The sequence below is a fragment of the Nilaparvata lugens genome, chromosome X (assembly GCF_014356525.2).
Source record: "Nilaparvata lugens isolate BPH chromosome X, ASM1435652v1, whole genome shotgun sequence".
Lineage (NCBI taxonomy): Eukaryota > Metazoa > Arthropoda > Insecta > Hemiptera > Delphacidae > Nilaparvata > Nilaparvata lugens.
Genome location: NC_052518.1, coordinates 763460 through 782062, shown reverse-complemented (window position 1 = coordinate 782062; position 18603 = coordinate 763460). Strand labels below are relative to the sequence as shown.

General features: G+C 35.0%; 2 protein-coding genes across 2 annotated transcripts in view; one reads left to right on the top strand and one right to left on the bottom strand.

The window, feature by feature from the left end:
* The window catches only part of LOC111064267 (membrane-associated guanylate kinase, WW and PDZ domain-containing protein 2), an 85694-nt gene extending 72691 nt beyond the window's left edge, over positions 1–13003 (top strand). Inside the window, exons 19-20 of the mRNA XM_039442206.1 lie at positions 2452–2596; positions 11510–13003. Of these exons, the coding sequence (XP_039298140.1) occupies positions 2452–2596; positions 11510–11619 (255 nt within the window). The 3' untranslated portion in view covers positions 11620–13003. The remainder of the gene's footprint in view (positions 1–2451; positions 2597–11509) is intronic.
* Positions 13004–17424: 4421 nt separating this feature from the next.
* Positions 17425–18078, bottom strand: LOC120354366. The gene has a single exon (XM_039441411.1). It carries the CDS (start codon positions 18076–18078, stop codon positions 17425–17427), a length of 654 nt encoding a protein of 217 aa, XP_039297345.1.
* Positions 18079–18603: the final 525 nt, after the last annotated feature.

The following is an 18603-nucleotide window of genomic DNA, read 5'->3' as shown; positions in this document are numbered from 1 at the left end:
AGAAAGGAGACTCATGCCAGTTAATAGAGCTGATAAATAACTATACAGAGTATGAATTTGAAAAAAATCGGTCAAGTTATTTTGAAAAAATCGTGAAAAACATGGTTTTTTAGTAATTATCCGCCATTTTTCTCAAGAATATTACGGAGCTCCTGCAATTTTCCAAGGAAAAAACTCATGTCATTTGATAGTGCTTATGAATATCTATCCATGGTATGAATTTGAAGTAAATCGTTAGAGCAGTTTTCGAGAAAACGGTGAAAAACATGGATTTTTAGTCATTATCCGCCATTTTTCTCAAGAATATTACGGAGCTCCTGAAATTTTCCCAGAAATGAATCTTATGCCAGTTGATAGGGCTTAAAAATAGCTATCCATGGTATAAATTTGAAGAAAATCGTTGGAGCCGTTTTCGAGAAAACCGTGAAAAACATGGTTTTTTAGTCATTTTCCGCCATTTTTCTCAAGAATATTACGGAGCTCCTGAAATTTTCCCAGAAATGAGACTTATGCTAGTTGATAGGGCTTATAAATAGCTATCCATGATATAAATTTGAAGAAAATCGTTAGAGCCATTTTCGAGAAAAACGTGAAAAACATGGTTTTTTAGTAATTATCCGCCATTTTTTCCGCCATCTTGAATTGAATTTTATTGAATTTCTTATTGTCGGGTCCTCATGGTATAGGGACCTTAAGTTTAAAATTTCAAGTCGATCGGTTAATTAGGAATGGAGTTATCGTGTTCACAGACATACACACACACACACATACACACACACACACATACACACACACAGACCAATACCCAAAAATCATGTTTTGGACTCAGGGGACCTTGAAACGTATAGAAAACTTGAAATTGGGGTACCTTAATTTTTTTTGGAAAGCAATACTTTCCTTACCTATGGTAGTAGGGCAAGGAAAGTAAAAATTACCAGTAAAATGTTCTTGTATCGACCTTAGTCTTCCAGATGTATCGATTTCTCGATATTTCTGAAATTGGCCTACTCACCGTCAATAACTAGAAAACTATCAGTCGAAATTTAATTCTGATCTTGACCTTGGTTTTCGAGATTATCGATTTCTCGATATTTCTGAAATAGGCCTACTCTCCGTCATTAAAACTTCAATAACTAGAAAATTAATACTATCTATAAAAATAAAAATGAAATTATAAGAATATGGTTGGAAGAGGCAGAAATTTCCAATAACATTCCTATAATTTGTTCCTTTGACGTTTTGAAATTTTTATGAGCGCTCAATATTGAAAAAACTACATTCGTCAAGTTCCAAGCCAAATTTCAAACTATTTTTTTCAGGGTAACAATATATTTTCAATAATGAAAAACTTCGCCATTTGATAAGCTTTCGAATGAGTATAAACTTGTTGGGAAAACAATACCAAAGTAATGAAAACTGCACATATCCAAGGACTTGAATATTTCGTGGAACACTCTTCATTGTACAATATTTCATGTTAATTGACCTATACATGATATTTCTGAAATGGACTGATAAACTTCGTGAGGTGTTTCCTTACATTAAAATAAAGGATTAAGTTCCTGTAAATATGGGTTGTTTAAAACGCACGCAAACCTCACAAATCAGGATCGACAGGAGACAAAACAGATAAAAAAGTTTTTTTCAAAATGATTGCTGTTTTGTCTTCTTTAAATCCTGATTTCTGAGGTATGGGTGAATTTAAGACGAATATGTTACTGGTAATTTTTCATCAGAAATAAATTCTTCACAATATTATTTAATTGAAAATACCAGTCTTTTATAATGTATCTTATTTTTATTCACCGAAGATTTGTTTATTTAATCACTTGAGGTATCTGTGGTGAATTGCTTATTTGACCGAACGTAATGAGGTCTACGTTTTAACTCGACGGGATTTGCTCTTGTCTGCATGTGACGCATTTTCTGCCAAACACAGCAACAGATTTTCATGAAATTTCACAGGAATGTTTCTTTTAGATTTACGCGTCGATGTATGTCCAAGATTCTTTTAACGTTGGCATTTTAAGCATAAATATGAAAAGAAATGGAATTTCCTCCATACCCCAATATTACTATATACATGATCTACTTCTGAACATAGGAAAATCAAACTATAGTATTATTCAAAATCAATCAGCTGTTAAGTGGATTATTAATTGCACACCACCTAAAGGTTTCTCACTCGCGTCGCCCGCCCGGCCACCATTTCTAGTGTCTCAGTGGTTTCCCAGCTTGCTTTAAACTGGCGACCCAGCCTGGAATGCTAATGTGATACGGGCCTTAACTCAATTTGGACCGATATCTATGGAATGAGTAGAGTAATAGTAGTTTACTCTAAAAGGTTGTTGATTCTTTTAAACTACTGTAGGCTTATTTTATTAATTTGTGAGTCAATAATATGAATATCAATTTGAAGCTTTCTTCTTATCGAGTGATTTTTGTTGATAGATTGGTGACCAAATAATTGAAATAAATGGAATAAATACTAAAAATATGACGCATTCCGAAGCTATTGAAATTATTCGAAATGGGGGACCTGTAGTCAGGCTACTGGTCAAACGAGGAGGTCGAATACCTCTATTACTTCCTGGTGGTAAGTACATTTTAATAAATACTAAGCACCTAGCCTAACTTAGTCTATTAAGGCTGTGCAAAGGCTAAAAATAAACTTTCTGCTGGTGATATTTTTCAAAGTTTTTCGATTTTTATATCATCGAGCTATCAAAACGAAAAAGCTTTCACAAGAAAACATTTTTCTCCCGATCATTACTTTTTGAGATATGAGCGCCTAAAGTTTTGATTTTTGGGACAGAACATTTCAAATTGGGTGAGAGATAAATCCATGAGATTTAGAGGATAGATTCTTCATGGTATTGTTGATCTAGTAAAACAAAACTTTTCTTGAAATATCAATTTTTGAGACATCTATTCAAATTGCCAAAAATAACTCTTAGTTGAGTTATTTTTAGTAAATTTAATAACTAAGTTAAAGATTGATATTTTCAAAAAAAAAAAAATGTTTTACTAGATCAACAATACTATGAAGAATCTATCCTCTATATTATTTATTTAGCGTATGGCATTTTTTTTCAAGTTTTTTTTAAATTTCACACTTTTATAAGTGCACGTCAAGGGATGAAATATACTGTATTGCCTGGGGACTGGCTACAGTAAAGTCGTTCGCCTCACCCAGGTAGGCACATCTCTCACACTCAAATATAATGTGGTGCACTGTCTGCTCCATCGCCCCACAGTCACATACTGGGGAGTCTCCAAGTCCCCATTCGAAAAATGACGCATTGCATCTCCCATGATGGGTTCGAATTCTGTTGAGTGTCACCCATTATTTATAATAAAGTTACACGTGGAATTTATTTTTAGAATAGTTATGAATTGCCCGAGGAAGGCTGCCTAGAGTATTAGCAGAGAAAGTATTAATAAGTAAGATTTCATGGTACAAGGAATGGAGGAGATGGGATGATGAATTTGGGTGTAATCTAGTAAGATGTTTGAATGAAAGAGTGAATGGAGGAATGAATTTAGTTATTTGTGTGAGAAAATGAAAGAGAAAATGAGAGCTGAGTGGGTACGAAGGATGAATGAAGCCCAGTTTCACGGATTGTATAAACGGTTAGAGCGGCAGAACGATAGTAGATCTTATCTTGAAGGTCATTTTGATAGGAGGAAGATAAGTTTATTAGTTAAGGCTAGGGGGTCTCTTTTCCACCTCAATTTTTCGCACGGCAGAGAAGAAACACAATGGCGATGCTCATTATGTAACAGGGGCGAGATAGAGGATATGCTTCACTTTATGGGGGATTGCCCGATGTTAGGGGGTGTTCGTAGAGTATACTTAGGTAAATATGTACTCACTGAGGCAGAAGTAGTTGAGTGGCTAAATGGGAAAGATTGGGGAAAATTGACGAGTTTCTTGAAATTGGCTCTTAAACTTAGAAAAGATTTAATAGAAGAATTTAACTATTAAAACCGACTCCTGGCAGACAGCCTTACAGGTTATGCCATAATAATGTCTTGTTTTTTCTTATTATGTTAAAGGTGTTTTATTTAGTTTTTGCTATTTCTTTATATGAATTTCATTTTTTGTAATATGTTTGAATCATCAATAAAGTCATTTTTACTACTTACTACTACTACTAATAACAGTAAAACTGAACAACTTAACTTTAATTTAAAAAGAGGACCTCCAGCAAGTTTTTAGGGATTCATATGGACTCAAAGCTCACATGGGAGCCACATATCAAATATGTCAGCTCAAAGCTCAGCAGAGTAATTCATTTGCTCAGAAGTCTATCCGGTGTAGTACCTATGAAATATTTAAGAACGGCCTATTTTTCTTTCTTTCATAGTATAATATCTTACGGCCTCATTCTTTGGGGTAATGCTTCTCAGATTAATGATGTTCTACTTATTCAAAAGAAAGCTTTAAGAATTATAACCAACTCATCATATTTTGAGCATTGCAGACCATTGTTCATTAATCGAAAAATTCCAACTTTGATAAACTTGTATGTATACGGTATTATGTCCTCATTTGTACCCGTAAGAACCTATCCTGTCTGCAGTTACGAAGTGATGTTCATTCAATTAACACTAGGTACAGAAATCGCATTGATATACAGCACCAAAGACTGACAAATTAATAGTTTTGAGATCACGGGACAAAAACTGTTCAACAAACTGCCTTCCCATTTACATAATGTGTCACAAAATATATTTAAACAAAAGATATATAGTTGGCTAGTATTAAATCCGTTTTATAAATTGACTGAATTTGATGAGTGCCTGGTAAATATATGTTAGTAAATAATTAGTACCTTTTGAGATGAATAATTAGTACCTTATGGTATGAGATGTTGTGGTATTTCTCCATAATTGAAAGAATAAAACTTTGATATTGTCAAAGCTGAAGATGTGGTAGGTTTTACCATGAAACCTGGTACTGAATTATGAATTAATTTTCGAATAAATAAAAGTGGATTTGACAATATCAAAGTCTTATTCTTTCAATTAATTAGTACCTGTCTATAAGTGTTGGTTAGTCTGATTATCTTGTTATCTAAATTCAACTTCTCTTCATCACTCAACTGTGATACTATAGTAGAAATGTCCAAATGTATTTATTGTTGTTGTTACTCTATTTATTGTTGGTATGTTATATATTGACGTTGTCTATGCTGTAAAAGGCTTTTCGACAATAAAATGTTATTTATTAAAAACAAATTAAATTTGGAAACCAGTCTAGGACAGGGTCCGATGTGGCTTTTATCGGTTTCATTAACTAGTTAATTAGACACCAGGTAATCAGACACTCTAAAGCCCTGCGCACACACACACACACACACACACACACACACACTCACATCGATTTTCATTCGTACAATACTTTGCCGTCCTTATGAATTCTATCATATTAAACGGAACTTGACAAACATCAGCTGTTTGAAATCTTCTGTTTAATCCAATAGAATTTATAAGGACGGAAAAATCTCGTATGAACGAAAATCGATGTGTGTGTAGCTAGCCTAAAGGTGTCTTTCATTACATAAAAATTTAATAAAATTATTCATAAATTATAAATTTATCACACCAGTTAATTAGATACTCGTTCGTTGGATCGTTCGAATCTGCCGGCCGTTAATGCGGCCGAACACTTGTCGTCCATTGGAACCGTTTTCGTCAGTCTAGTTCAGTAGTTGGCTGCCAGTTATTGAATTAACTACTATCATAGCCACCAAAATATTTCATAAACAATGATTCTATTAAAATTGTAAAAATTGAATAAACAAATATCCACTAAATTAGTTATTTATTACAATAATCTTACCTTCAGATCCTATTTGTTCAGCAATATTTTTCCACACCACAGACTCCTTTGAACATCACAACGATGATATGCTTTTGTCTCGCATATCCCACAATGGAGCATGCTCTTGGAACAAACCAATCAACTTTTCATTGTCCATAGTTAAAACTTTATAAAACAGAACAAGTTCAACAGACAAGACTGTGAAACAATTTTGAGGTTAGGATGTTGTTGTCTCAGCTCGACTTCGGCCGGATAGAGCCGGAAAATCCCATTCAATTCGGATCGAATACTTGATCGGCCGGAGACGGCCGTGCACGGACGTATGAACCTGTTGCAATGGACGAGCATCTACAGCTTTCTTTGTTGGGGGATCGTTCGGACGAGTTCGGTAGTTTTCGGCCGAAGGACGGCTCACCTAAAGGTTTCTCACTCGCGTCGCCCGCCCGGCCACCATTTCTAGTGTCTCAGTGGTTTCCCAGCTTGCTTTAAACTGGCGACCCAGCCTGGAGTGCTAATGTGATACGGGCCTTAACTCAATTTTGACCGATATCTATGGAATGAGTAGAGTAGGCTAATAGTAGTTTCCTCTAAAAGGTTGTTGATTCTTTTAAACTACTGTAGGCTTATTTTATTAATTCGTGAATCAATAATATGAATATCAATTTGAAGCTCTCTTCTTATCGAGTGATTTTTGTTGACAGATTGGTGACCAAATAATTGAAATAAATGGAATAAATACTAAAAATATGACGCATTCCGAAGCTATTGAAATTATTCGAAATGGGGGACCTGTAGTCAGGCTACTGGTCAAACGAGGAGGTCGAATACCTCTATTACTTCCTGGTGGTAAGTACATTTTAATAAATACTAAGCACCTAGCCTAACTTAGTCTATTAAGGCTGTGCAAAGGCTGAAAATAAACTTTCTGCTGGTGATATTTTTCAAAGTTTTTCGATTTCTATATCATCGAGCTATCAAAATGAAAAAGCTTTCACAAGAAAACATTTTTTTCCCGATCATTACTTTTTGAGATATGAGCGCCTAAAGTTTTGATTTTTGGGACAGAACATTTCAAATTGGGTGAGAGATAAATCCATGAGATTTAGAGGATAGATTCTTCATGGTATTGTTGATCTAGTTGATCTATTGTTGATCTAAAACAAAACTTTTCTTGAAATAATCAATTTTTGAGACATCTATTCAATTGCCAAAAATAACTCTTAGTTGAGTTATTTTTAGTAAATTTAATAACTAAGTTAAAGATTGATATTTTTAAAAAAATGTTTTACTAGATCAACAATACTATGAAGAATCTATCCTCTATATTATTTATTTAGCGTATGGCATTTTTTTCAAGTTTTTTTTTTTAAATTTCACACTTTTATAAGTGCACGTCAAGGGATGAAATATACTGTATTGCCTGGGGACTGGCTACAGTAAAGTCGTTTGCCTCGCCCAGGTAGGCACGTCTCTCACACTCAAATATAATGTGGTGCACTGTCTGCTCCATCGCCCCACAGTCACACTGGGGAGTCTCCAAGTCCCCATTCGAAAAATGACGCATTGCATCTCCCATGATGGGTTCGAATTCTGTTGAGTGTCACCCAGATGCACATCTACAAGGTGAGTGTGACAACTGTTGATCCAGGAAGATGCACAGTACTCAGCAGCAGCATACACCAGGCCCAGACTAGAGCACCTCAGAGTTGAGGAAGATGAGCCCCAAGTTGTGCCACATAGTTTCCTAATGATGTTTTTTCTTGTCTTCAACTTGGCTGCTACATTCCTTAGGTGCTGATTAAAAGAGAGGGTCCTGTCCAGGGTGATGCCAAGATATTTCGGAAACTTATTGTTTCAAGGCAGCACCATTCATTAAGACTTTCAGCTCAGCATTTGCTAGTTTATTGCTTAGATGGAAGGCTGATACTACAGTTTTCCCAGGGCTGGGGCACAGCCTCCACTTTGAACAGTAGTCTGTCAGTACAGCCAAGTCACTTGTTAGTGTCTCCTCTCCAGTCTCAAGGTCACTACTCTGTGTAGCCAAAGCCAAATCATCTGCATATGCAAATACTCTGGACCTGACTCTTGGCAGGTCTGAGACATAAAGGTTGAAAAAGGCAGACCATTGTCAAGCCTTTTTGTTCGGCTCATCTCATGCCCAATCAACACCTGGAAGGATCTGTTTTTCAGCATATTGTTTACAAGTCTTACTGTATGTTGACATGGAATGATTTGCAACATTTTATATATTAGATCTTCTCGCCAGACTGTATCATATGCTGCCTTCAAATCGACAAAAGTTACAGCTGTTTTTTTCTGTCTCTGATATCCAGCCTCAATGAATGTTGTCAGTGCCAAGACCTAGTCATCACAGCTGCGCTCTGGCCTAAAGCCTGCTTGCTCGATAGGGACTATCTCAAGGATTGCTTTGCTTATTCTACAAAAAAGCAGTCTTTCTAGTAATTTATAAACTGAGCTAAGCAGAGCTATTGGCCGATAGCTTTCGACCTTGTCAGCCATCTTTCCAGGCTTCAAGATTGCTACAATTTTTGACCATTTAATAGCATGTGGGATCTTTCCAGTGGCAAGTATATCTGAACAGAACCGGCTCAACCATCGCCTGGTGTTTTTCCCAGCATTGAGTAAGAATTCGGGGTGAATTCCATCGAACCCAGGAGCTTTACCAGGTTTCATGTCCCTCAGAGCATTGTCTATGTCTGCAACACTGAATGTAGCAGAGAAATGTGGGTTTGGCATAACTCTCTCCCTAAGGATCTTCAATTGTCTTCTTATCTCATCAGTGTGCTCCAAATTGTGGTTCACCCTGGAAGATCTAATAATGTGCTCAGCAACCAATTCAGGCTCCACTTCAGTTCCTTGCCTGGTTGGCTTTCTAGCTGCACCAAGTTTTCTTAATAAGCTCCATGCTTGTCGACTAGAATGTTTAAAATCAAGCCTTTCCACTGTTTTATCCCATCGGTCTCTTCTTGCACCATCCAGCTCCTTCAGAAGCTCCTCAGCAATGCGTCCATCTCCACTCTCTTTGAATCTTTTGTAGAGGTTGTTGCATTCGTCATTCCAGCCAGGTATATATTATTTTCTGTATCCCCTTGGAATGTGTTTCTTGGCTATTGCAATTACTGCACCAACAAACCTCTGGTAACTATCCTTGGGTGGCAGGTATCCATCGTACACACTTGTCAAGATCCGCTGCATAGTCATTCCACCTGGCCTTAGAGAAGTTCCATCTCGGTCGCTGCACTGAGTTAATCAGGGGAATCTGGATGCCTATGTCAATGAGAACAGGCCGGTGCTGACTATGAGGAAAATCAGGTAAAACAGATCGAATTGCAGGCAGTGGTTGTCCAGAGCTATTTCTACTAGTGAAGCACAAGTCAGGATTATAGTCTCTTCCCCATGCAGCGATCTGAAGGTCCCTCTGTCCTTGCCATCGAAAACTAGATACATATTGTTCCTTTCTGCCCATTCAACAAGGGACGTGCCACAGCTATTATTCTGACTATAGTTCCATGCATCATGGTGGCTATTAAAGTCTCCAATGAATATGCATGGGTAATCAAGTTGTGGCAAGACCTGGACTGGCCACTCCACTGCAGGGGGCTTATACACATTAACTATGGACAGGTCGTCTATTCTTATTACAACCACGTGGATATTATTTTCCTGACTCTCCGAGATAAGTGTGACATTCTCCAAGTTTGCTCTCACATATGTAGCTATGCCATAAGATCTATGGTATGTAGCACCAATGATGTCATATCCAGGAATTCGCCCTCTTGAGTAAAGATTCAGTATGAGTTTCCTGTAGAGCTATCACATCTACTCTATGCTCCAACATTAGCCTTGAAAGGAACTCAGACTTTGCTCTACTGATGCCTTCAATGTTCAGGTGGCATATTTTGATACCAGGGCCCAGTCGTCTCATAGAAAAGTTCTGAGAAGAACTATTAGTTGAATTTGTCCGTGAATAAAGCCGGGAGATCCTAAGATAGTTCGGCTGCCAAAATAACTAAGCGCTCTCTATACTATATACCAAAAATTTCATGAATAGTGCTTTCACTGCCAATATCCAACTTTCACCAACCCCGCCCATATTGGACCAGGAGCTCACTAGCTGTTCAGAAGCTTCATACTTATTATTCCAGCTGCCATGACCAATTTTATATGTTGGCAGCTATTACCGATCCGCAATGGCTTGTATTTGATTTAGTTCCCCAAATGCAGGTCTCCATCCCGCATTTGGGTATCCAGGCGCACCACTAGGAGGCGCTTCCAGCTTTCTTGAAGGATATTAGAGATGTAATTTTGGAGAGACTGCTGAAGCTGGAACAAATACACTGCGCCCATTTATCTATCCTCTAAATCGCATAGATTTATCTCTTACCGAATTTGAAATGTTCTGTCCCAAAAATTTAAACTTTAGGCGCTCATATCTCAAAAAGTAATGATCAGAAAAAAAATGTTTTCCTGAGAAAACTTTTTTTTATAGCTCAATGATATACAAATTGAAAAACGTTGAAAAATATCACGAGTAGGAAGTTTATTTTTAGCCTTTGCAGAGCCTTAATAGAAGATAAGTATTTACATTGCTTTCGCCACACAGATGTACTCTGATCTGTTTATCACATTCCCATTGACTATCACTCATTGACATCATTTATCGCATTTGCTAGGGTCAACTCCATACATTCAGGTAAATCGACTTTCAAGTCTTTTAACCGGGAAAACTGTTTTTAGTATGCATTAACTGATTAATATCCGACCACAATCAACCCAATAAATGGAAAAAGTTTACCTGTAGTGAGCAGCATTTGATTAACATTAGTGTTACTATGCTTGACTATCATTCGACAAAGCAGATAACACTATCTTCCTTCTCTATCTCCGCTTCGCTATTCTCCTATCTTTCTTCATTGTCATTTGGGGGAGTGGAAAAAATAATCCTTATTCTGTCTTTAAAAAGCAAAAAAAACCCTCAGAACTGTCGACAACTTGAAGCCTTATGACTCCTGTAAAAACTATTTCAGAAGACAGTTCCTGCATTGTACTTCCTCGAAATTGCAACTATGGCAAAGAAAAACGAGAAGATATTGAGAGAGAGTCAAATCCATCATAGTTACAATACTAGAAACCAAATAGTTCATCCCGCAACACAGAACAGCAAGCTTAGAGAAAGGGTCACATTATTGCGGACTTATAACTCTATAACTCTCTTATAACTCTATAACTCTCTTATAACTCTATAACTCTCTTCCAACTGAAATAAAATGTATTGAGAGCTCAGAAAAGTTTAAGAATGCAATAAAAGCTAAATTGATTGATGCATCTCCGTACAGTTTAGAGGAAAGCTTTAACTGTTGGCGCGTGTAAGATTTTTTTTGCAAGCATATTTTTAACTCCTTTGTATGTTCTGATTTTCTTCTCTTTTTTCTCTTTTATCATTACTTTTTTGAGTACTGTACTCAATATTTTTGACGTGTCATATACTACCAAGCTTTGCTTAATTTTGTAGTGTTATACGACGAAAATTAAACTAAACTAGACTCACTATAGAAGTTTGATGAGGACTTTGTTGTGCAAGTGGTTAGGTTATTAGATGTTTAGATTTATTCAAATTTTGTGAACAAAACATAACATATGCTTTAATTTTATTTTCAGTGCCAGAACCAAATAATATGATACAGTCTTCAAGTGTGGTGTGTATGAATGGACCTATGCCTGGTACAAACGGCGGTTCGTATTGGGAAAACCATTATCCCTCCAGCTGACAGTCCTAGGAGTAGCTTAGTTATGTCCTAAAGTAACCAAAGTATTCTGACCCAGAAAATTTATTAGATTCAAGAATGTTATTTGTAAATATATTCTCGTTTGGCTGAATTTGAATATTTTCGCCTCTTATGTACCTTATCTTCATCAAAGTTAGTATTCTATTCTTAATCGAAGGAGAATCAATATCACATTGTTTTACTTGTAAAGTGGTCATTTGTATTAGTGTTTATCGAATTGTAGTTGAAAGGACTGGTATAACAGTGTTCGCTCGGCAATTACATTTTTTAATTTTGCTATGTACATATTCGTTTCAATCTACATTATTTAAAAGTCGTTTGCTCTGAAGAATAATATTGTTGTAATCATTGCTGTGTCATCAACATAATTTAAGCTTTAAATAAATTTTAATCTATTGATGTACAATTTGTATTAAATTAGTGTTCATGTATAAACACACACATACACACAAGACAAACACACCCACACAAATATTATATAAATATATACAGAGTGTTCCAGGAGGATAGTACAAGATAAGCAATGATATGTTATGCAGCTCCTAGTAATTTTGTGGAAAAGAAGATGAATATATTTGAATTCATCAATAAATTTATTGACTTACTTCAATATTACTCAAAATAATTGTTCTAATATGAATTTTTATGATTCAATCTGCAGTTAGATGATTAGTGCGTAGAACATTGATAAGTCGATTTATTTCAGTGTTGATCTTTTCTGTGTATCTTATTCGATAGTACTATCTTTCAAGATTCATGCTAAAATTTAATCAGTAGTTACACGTACGATGTTTATAATATATGTTCTAATTCATTGTACACAATTTATTATGAGTTCAAATCTCATTACAGGCCCAACAGAATACGAGATGTATAAGTAGGTTCGTAGTTGGGAGTTATCTTCATGTTGTTTTGTTTAGTGACTTTATATTTCCGAGTTGGGACCCTTCTATCTTGTAACTATGGTTTTGTATATCTGTGCCTCCTGCATCACTCTGTATTCATAGACACAATAGAACGTCTTTTAGCTTTATTTATTTAGCAGATTAGCACTTTGTTCCGTATATGTTGTTGAATAAGAGTGTTATAAAGTTTATCTGCTGTTGATTGAATTCGATTTAAAAACTATTAAATCTCATAAATTTCCAAGTATTTAAAGATTTAAAATGTTACCGATGATAAAAGTTATTTATAAGTGATTAATTTGATATTTTGTATAGCTTTTTATTGCTCTGTTGATAAGATATGTACTGCTTCATTTGTACATCAGAACTGAATATGTTTAATAATGCTCATATTTTGTATAATGTGCAATGCATATAACTGGGCAGTTTTCTGAATAATTATTATCTTTGAAATATGTATATATGGTTGTATATTTATTTATCCAGGCTAAATACACTTTAATGGGAAAAGAAGCAACATGCTTTTCTGTCCAATACTGCCTTTTTTAATAAACGGGTCTCATTTAATGTGCTTTTGCCCTGATTCTGTGGTCGTATGTTAACATTGAACTTCAGAATGACACATTCAGGATATAATTTCATCAAATAACTTTTACTGTAACTGTAATTTATGTTATAGTTATAACTGAACATATTTGAAAGATTTTCTCTGGCGCAATTATGAGGTCCACATTATAATGGCAGTGGAGAAAGATTGTAGAACAACGTTCCCGATTCTCTGCTATACTAGAGGATAGCTGATACCTACATATCTGATGTAATATTATCTGTTCATCTTTCTTTGAAATAATCGATTCGTCAAGAAAATATATTTTTAATGATACATTTCTATGATTGAGATTACATATTTTGTTAATTAATCATATTTCTACATTGTTGAAACACGATCTTGAATTGAATTGAGAATTGAATTGAATTGAAAATTTCTTTATTCATAAAAATGCACAAAATACATCTGAACAGTGTCAAATTACAACAAGAATTATTAATATCGTCACAAAAATCATCCTTTACACATAAAGAAGTCACAAATTTGATAAAAAACAAGATTCTAAAATCTTGCAGTCAAATTGACATACTCCATACTCAATTTTTTTGTAGGTATTCAACCTCCTCTATTTCTTTCAACTCTCTAGGAAGTATATTGAAAAATTTTCTACCCATAAAAAATGTTTTTTTCTTAAAGAAATCCAATCTATGCCTCTCCTCGATCCTTCCAAATCTGGTGTTGTAGCCATGTATTTCGTTTCGTGATCCTGTTGACGAGTATTTTTTAAAGTACATGACTACGTCAAAAATATATTGCCCATAGATTGTTAAGATTCCAATCTGACAACGTTGGGAGGATAGAAAAGGTAGACAAGGATAGCAACACCAATGTTAATCAAATACAGACATTATAACGTGGACCTCACTTACTGCAAAGCCTTAAAGTTGGCAATGTAATTTTTTGTGAAAAATAAAAATCGCTCAAACTTTGTGATCTTATGGTCTTTGATGCGAGCAACACGAATCTGGAATCAGATTTGCAAAATTCCTTATCGTTCAGGTGATATGACCATTTGAAAATTTATGTTTGCAGCTTCATAAATCACTCTGTATAGTAGCCCGGGGTGCCAAATTTGGCTCTGACATTTCTCAGGTCATACTTTACTTATGGTACAAATTTCAGCCAATTTGAAAATTTATGTTTGCAGTTTCATAAATCATTGTGTATAGTAGCTGGGGGTGCCAAAATTTGGCTCTGACATTTCTCAGGTCACACTTTAACTATGGTACAAATTTAAGCCAAATCTGTGATACTTTTCGTTTCAGTGTGTTTCACGATGGTAATAGGTTTTTATCGATTTTTTATGAGAAATAAAAATCGCTCAAACTTCGTGATCTTATGGTCTTGGATGCGAGAAACACGAATCTGGAATTATATTTGCAAAATTCCTTACCGTTCAGGGGATATGACCAAATTTCAGCCAAATCTGAGATACGTTTTGTTTTAGTGTGTTTCACGATGACCATGAATGTCATCAATTTTTTGTAAAAAATAAAAATCGCTCAAACTCTGTGATCTCATGGTCTTTGATGCGAGAAACACGAATCTGGCATCATATTTGCTAATTTTCTTACCGTTCAGGAGATATGACCATTTGAAAATTATATGTTTGCAGCTTCATAACTCATCCTGTAAAGTAGCTGGAGGTGACAAATTAGGCTCCGACATTTCTCAGGTCAAGCTTTATCTATTGATACTATAGATATACTTTTTGTATCAGTGTGGTTCACGGTTTTCATCCATGGTTCCATGATTTCCATCAATTTTTAGTGAAAAATAAAAATCGCTCAAACTTCGTGATCTTATGGTCTTGGATGCGAGAAACACGAATCTGGAATTAAATCTGGAATTATATTTGCAAAATTCCTTACCGTTCAGGGGATATGACCAAATTTCAGCCAAATCTGAGATACTTTTTGTTTTAGTGTGTTTCACGATGTTAGTGCACGTTTTGTTTTAGTTAGTCCACGGTTTTCATCAATTTTTTGTGAAAAATAAAAATCGCTCAAACTTCGTGATCTTATGGTCTTTGATGCTGAGATACTTTTTGTTTCAGTGTTTTTACGATGATTACCATCAATTTTTCGTGAAAAAAGAAAATTACTCATACTTCGTGATATTATGGTCTTTGATGTGAGAAACACGAATCTGGATTATATTTGCAAAATTCCTCACCGTTAAGGAGATATGACAAAATTTAAGCCAAATCTGATATTCTTTTTGTCTCAGTGTGGTTCAATAATGATTTTCATCATTATTTTTTGAAAAATAAAAATCGCTTAAACTTTGTGATTTCATGGTCTTTGATGCGAGAAACAAGAATCTGGAATCATATTTGCAAAATTCCTTATCGTTCAGGTGATATGACCATTTGAAAATTTATGTTTGCAGCTTCATAAATAGGGTTGCCACCTTTTTTTAAGAAAAATAAAGTACTTTGGTAATCACAGGCCTAAAAAATATAGTACATAAGGATTAAATAAAGTACATGTCATTTTTACCTGTATATTCAAAAAGGCAGCATAGTTCTTCGTGTCATTCTTATATACTCACAAGAATACACATTATTGACATGAATATCACTGATTACTATTAGAATCCATTATAATTATTCTATTAATGACTAATGATAGAATAATTCGATTTATCCAAATAAGAACATGATAGCTAGGAAAGTTATTAATTACATACTGATGACGAAAATAATCATAAATCATTAAAAAGATAAATTAATTTCATTTGTTACAAAGCACACGAAGAATTTTTTAATATAGTATCATGAAAAAAACATATAATTTATTTTATTTAATCCAAAAAGTTTTAGAGTTGGTCTTCTAAATTCAAAATGTAAGTTATATGACTTGAAAAAATGCATGATATTGTTACTCTTCAACAATTTAATCAACTCTAGGCTATTGCAAAATAATTTGAGGTACACAAGATTAAGAAATTTAATGCAAAAAATTGCACCCCTCTGGCCAAAGATATATGTACTTCTCAAAATACAATTTTAAATGATTTATTAAAAACATAAAGCACCCTTTATTTATATGAAATAAAACCGGTTTCAGCTTATTTTAGCCATTTTCAAGTTCAAATGAAAAATGAATAAATAAATAAAAAAGTACTGACTAATTTATGTACATATAAGACTATGCTCCATATTATGTTCTATTTCTTGGTTTGCATAATTTTATCAAAAATGGGATTATCTAAATCGAATTGAATGATATTTATTAGTTTATTATTATTGAATTTTGCTGTAGTGTAGATATGAAATCTTCTTTTACATCAATTTAATTTACTGCTTCTGCTTCCAACGTTTAAAATCTGCATATTAGCATTCATATCAATATATTTATGGTTTTCTCCTATCAAGTGCTCCACAAGGCTGATTATTGAGTAGTATTTTTTTGATTTTAGAGCTTGGATGTGCTCATAGAAAAAATAAATAAAGGGTGCTTTATGTTTTTAATAACTTTTATTAGTAGCCCATGCAAATAAAGTAATTTTGAATGGATATTCAAAATACAATACCATTCCAACGTTTAAACGTTCCATTATATAATGGAATACAAAATGACTTTAATAATGAATTTTAAATTCAATAGAAAATCAATTGGTTATTCTTGAGAATATATTTCTTATTGCTTTTGGCCATCATCAATGAATAATTGTTACTGGTGAAGAGTTGCAAAGCATCTTTGCAATCAACATTCAAATTGAAATAAATCATTAGTTCATCATTTGTTATGAGATTCAAAGATGCTTTGCTCCTCTCATCTCTCCACTATTTATTCATCACCGAAAAAACCCTTTCCACAAATGCTGAAGTGGCAGAGATAAAGAGTAAATATGAAACCACTTTATACAAATTCTTGAACTCATCAGCATCACATGCACTGAATAAATGTAGCCAATATTTAGTTTAAATCTGACAGTCTCCGCCATTCTACTAACCTAAAATGTTTTGATTTCCTCGTACTTTATTATATAATACTGTATACTTTATTGAGCAAAATAAAGTATTTTTGCGTACTTTATCTTGCTTTCAAAGTATAATAATAATAATAATAATAAAAGCTTTATTGACATTCATAATTGAACAAAAGCCTCTCTTGTATGAGGTAAAATGATAGGTTGGCAATTTATCAAGCTATTTACAAATTTACAGGATTTTAAATCTTTTTCACAATAGTTCTTGGAATTATAACTTAGACACTATTTTGTTCCACAACTGTCGATTTCTTGCAGTGGTTGCCCATGCGTGTCCTACCCTTTGACATAGCTCGTCCCTCCATCGGGTTGGTGGCCGTCCTCTGCTCCTGGTCCTGTCCCTCGGCACCCACTCAGTGCAAGTCCTGGTCCACCGGTTTCGTCCATTCTCGCGACGTGGCCCGCCCACTTCCACTTCAATATGTGCGCCTCTCGTTGTAGGTATTTGACGCGCACTCTTCTCAATATATCAGTGTTTCTTGAACGTTCACTCAGCCTTATGCGAAGAATGCTACGCAGTATTTTCGTTTGTGTGGTCTCCAACCTCCTGTCCAAGTACTCTGTGAGCGCCCATGTTTGCGAGCCATACAATATCGTCGGATAGACACACATGGATAGCGCTTTTCCTTTCAAATTATTTGAGTAATTGCCCTTGAAGTTGCGTTTCAGTGCCCAATATTTCTTCCACCCTTTATCAATTCTGTGCTTGATTTCTTTCCCAGATCTGTTGACAAACGATATAACCTGGCCCAGATATTCGTAGTCTTCCACGTAATCAAGAATTCCACAGTCGATTTCTACCCTTATTTTTTCGGAATTTGTCATTAATCTGGTCTTCTGAGCATTCAAGTGGAGGCCAATCGTTTTGCTAGCCTTCAGCAGTTCCTTCATCATCTCTTCCATTTGCTCGGCGCTCTCTGCCACAACCATCACATCATCTGCAAATCTAAGATTTGATAGTTTTTTCCCATCAATTCTGAGGCCCTTATCCTCCCACTCCAGCCTTCGAAAAATGTAATCCAAGCAGCAGTTGAATAATATTGGGGAGAGTGGGCAGCCCTGTTTCAATCCTTTCTCAATTTTTATGCTCTTTCCTTTTCTCTCCAGCTCCACATAGATTTCTGTATTATCATATAGACTCTTATCACGTCAATGTACATTCTGTCTATGCCAGCTTCTTCGAGGGCATCCCACATCCTGCAATGACTCACACTGTCGAATGCTTTTTGGTAATCCACTAGACATAGGTAGAGCGGTATGTATATTCCATCGATTTTTCTATTATCTGATTTGCAGCTTGAAGGTGATCTATTGTAGAATATCCTGGCCTGAATCCTGCTTGCTCAGTGGGGTGATTTTCATAAACTTTGTTCAGTAATCTATTTTTAATTATGGAAGCGAATAGCTTATACAGCACTGAGGGGAGAGTGATTGGTCTATAATTCTCAACATCCA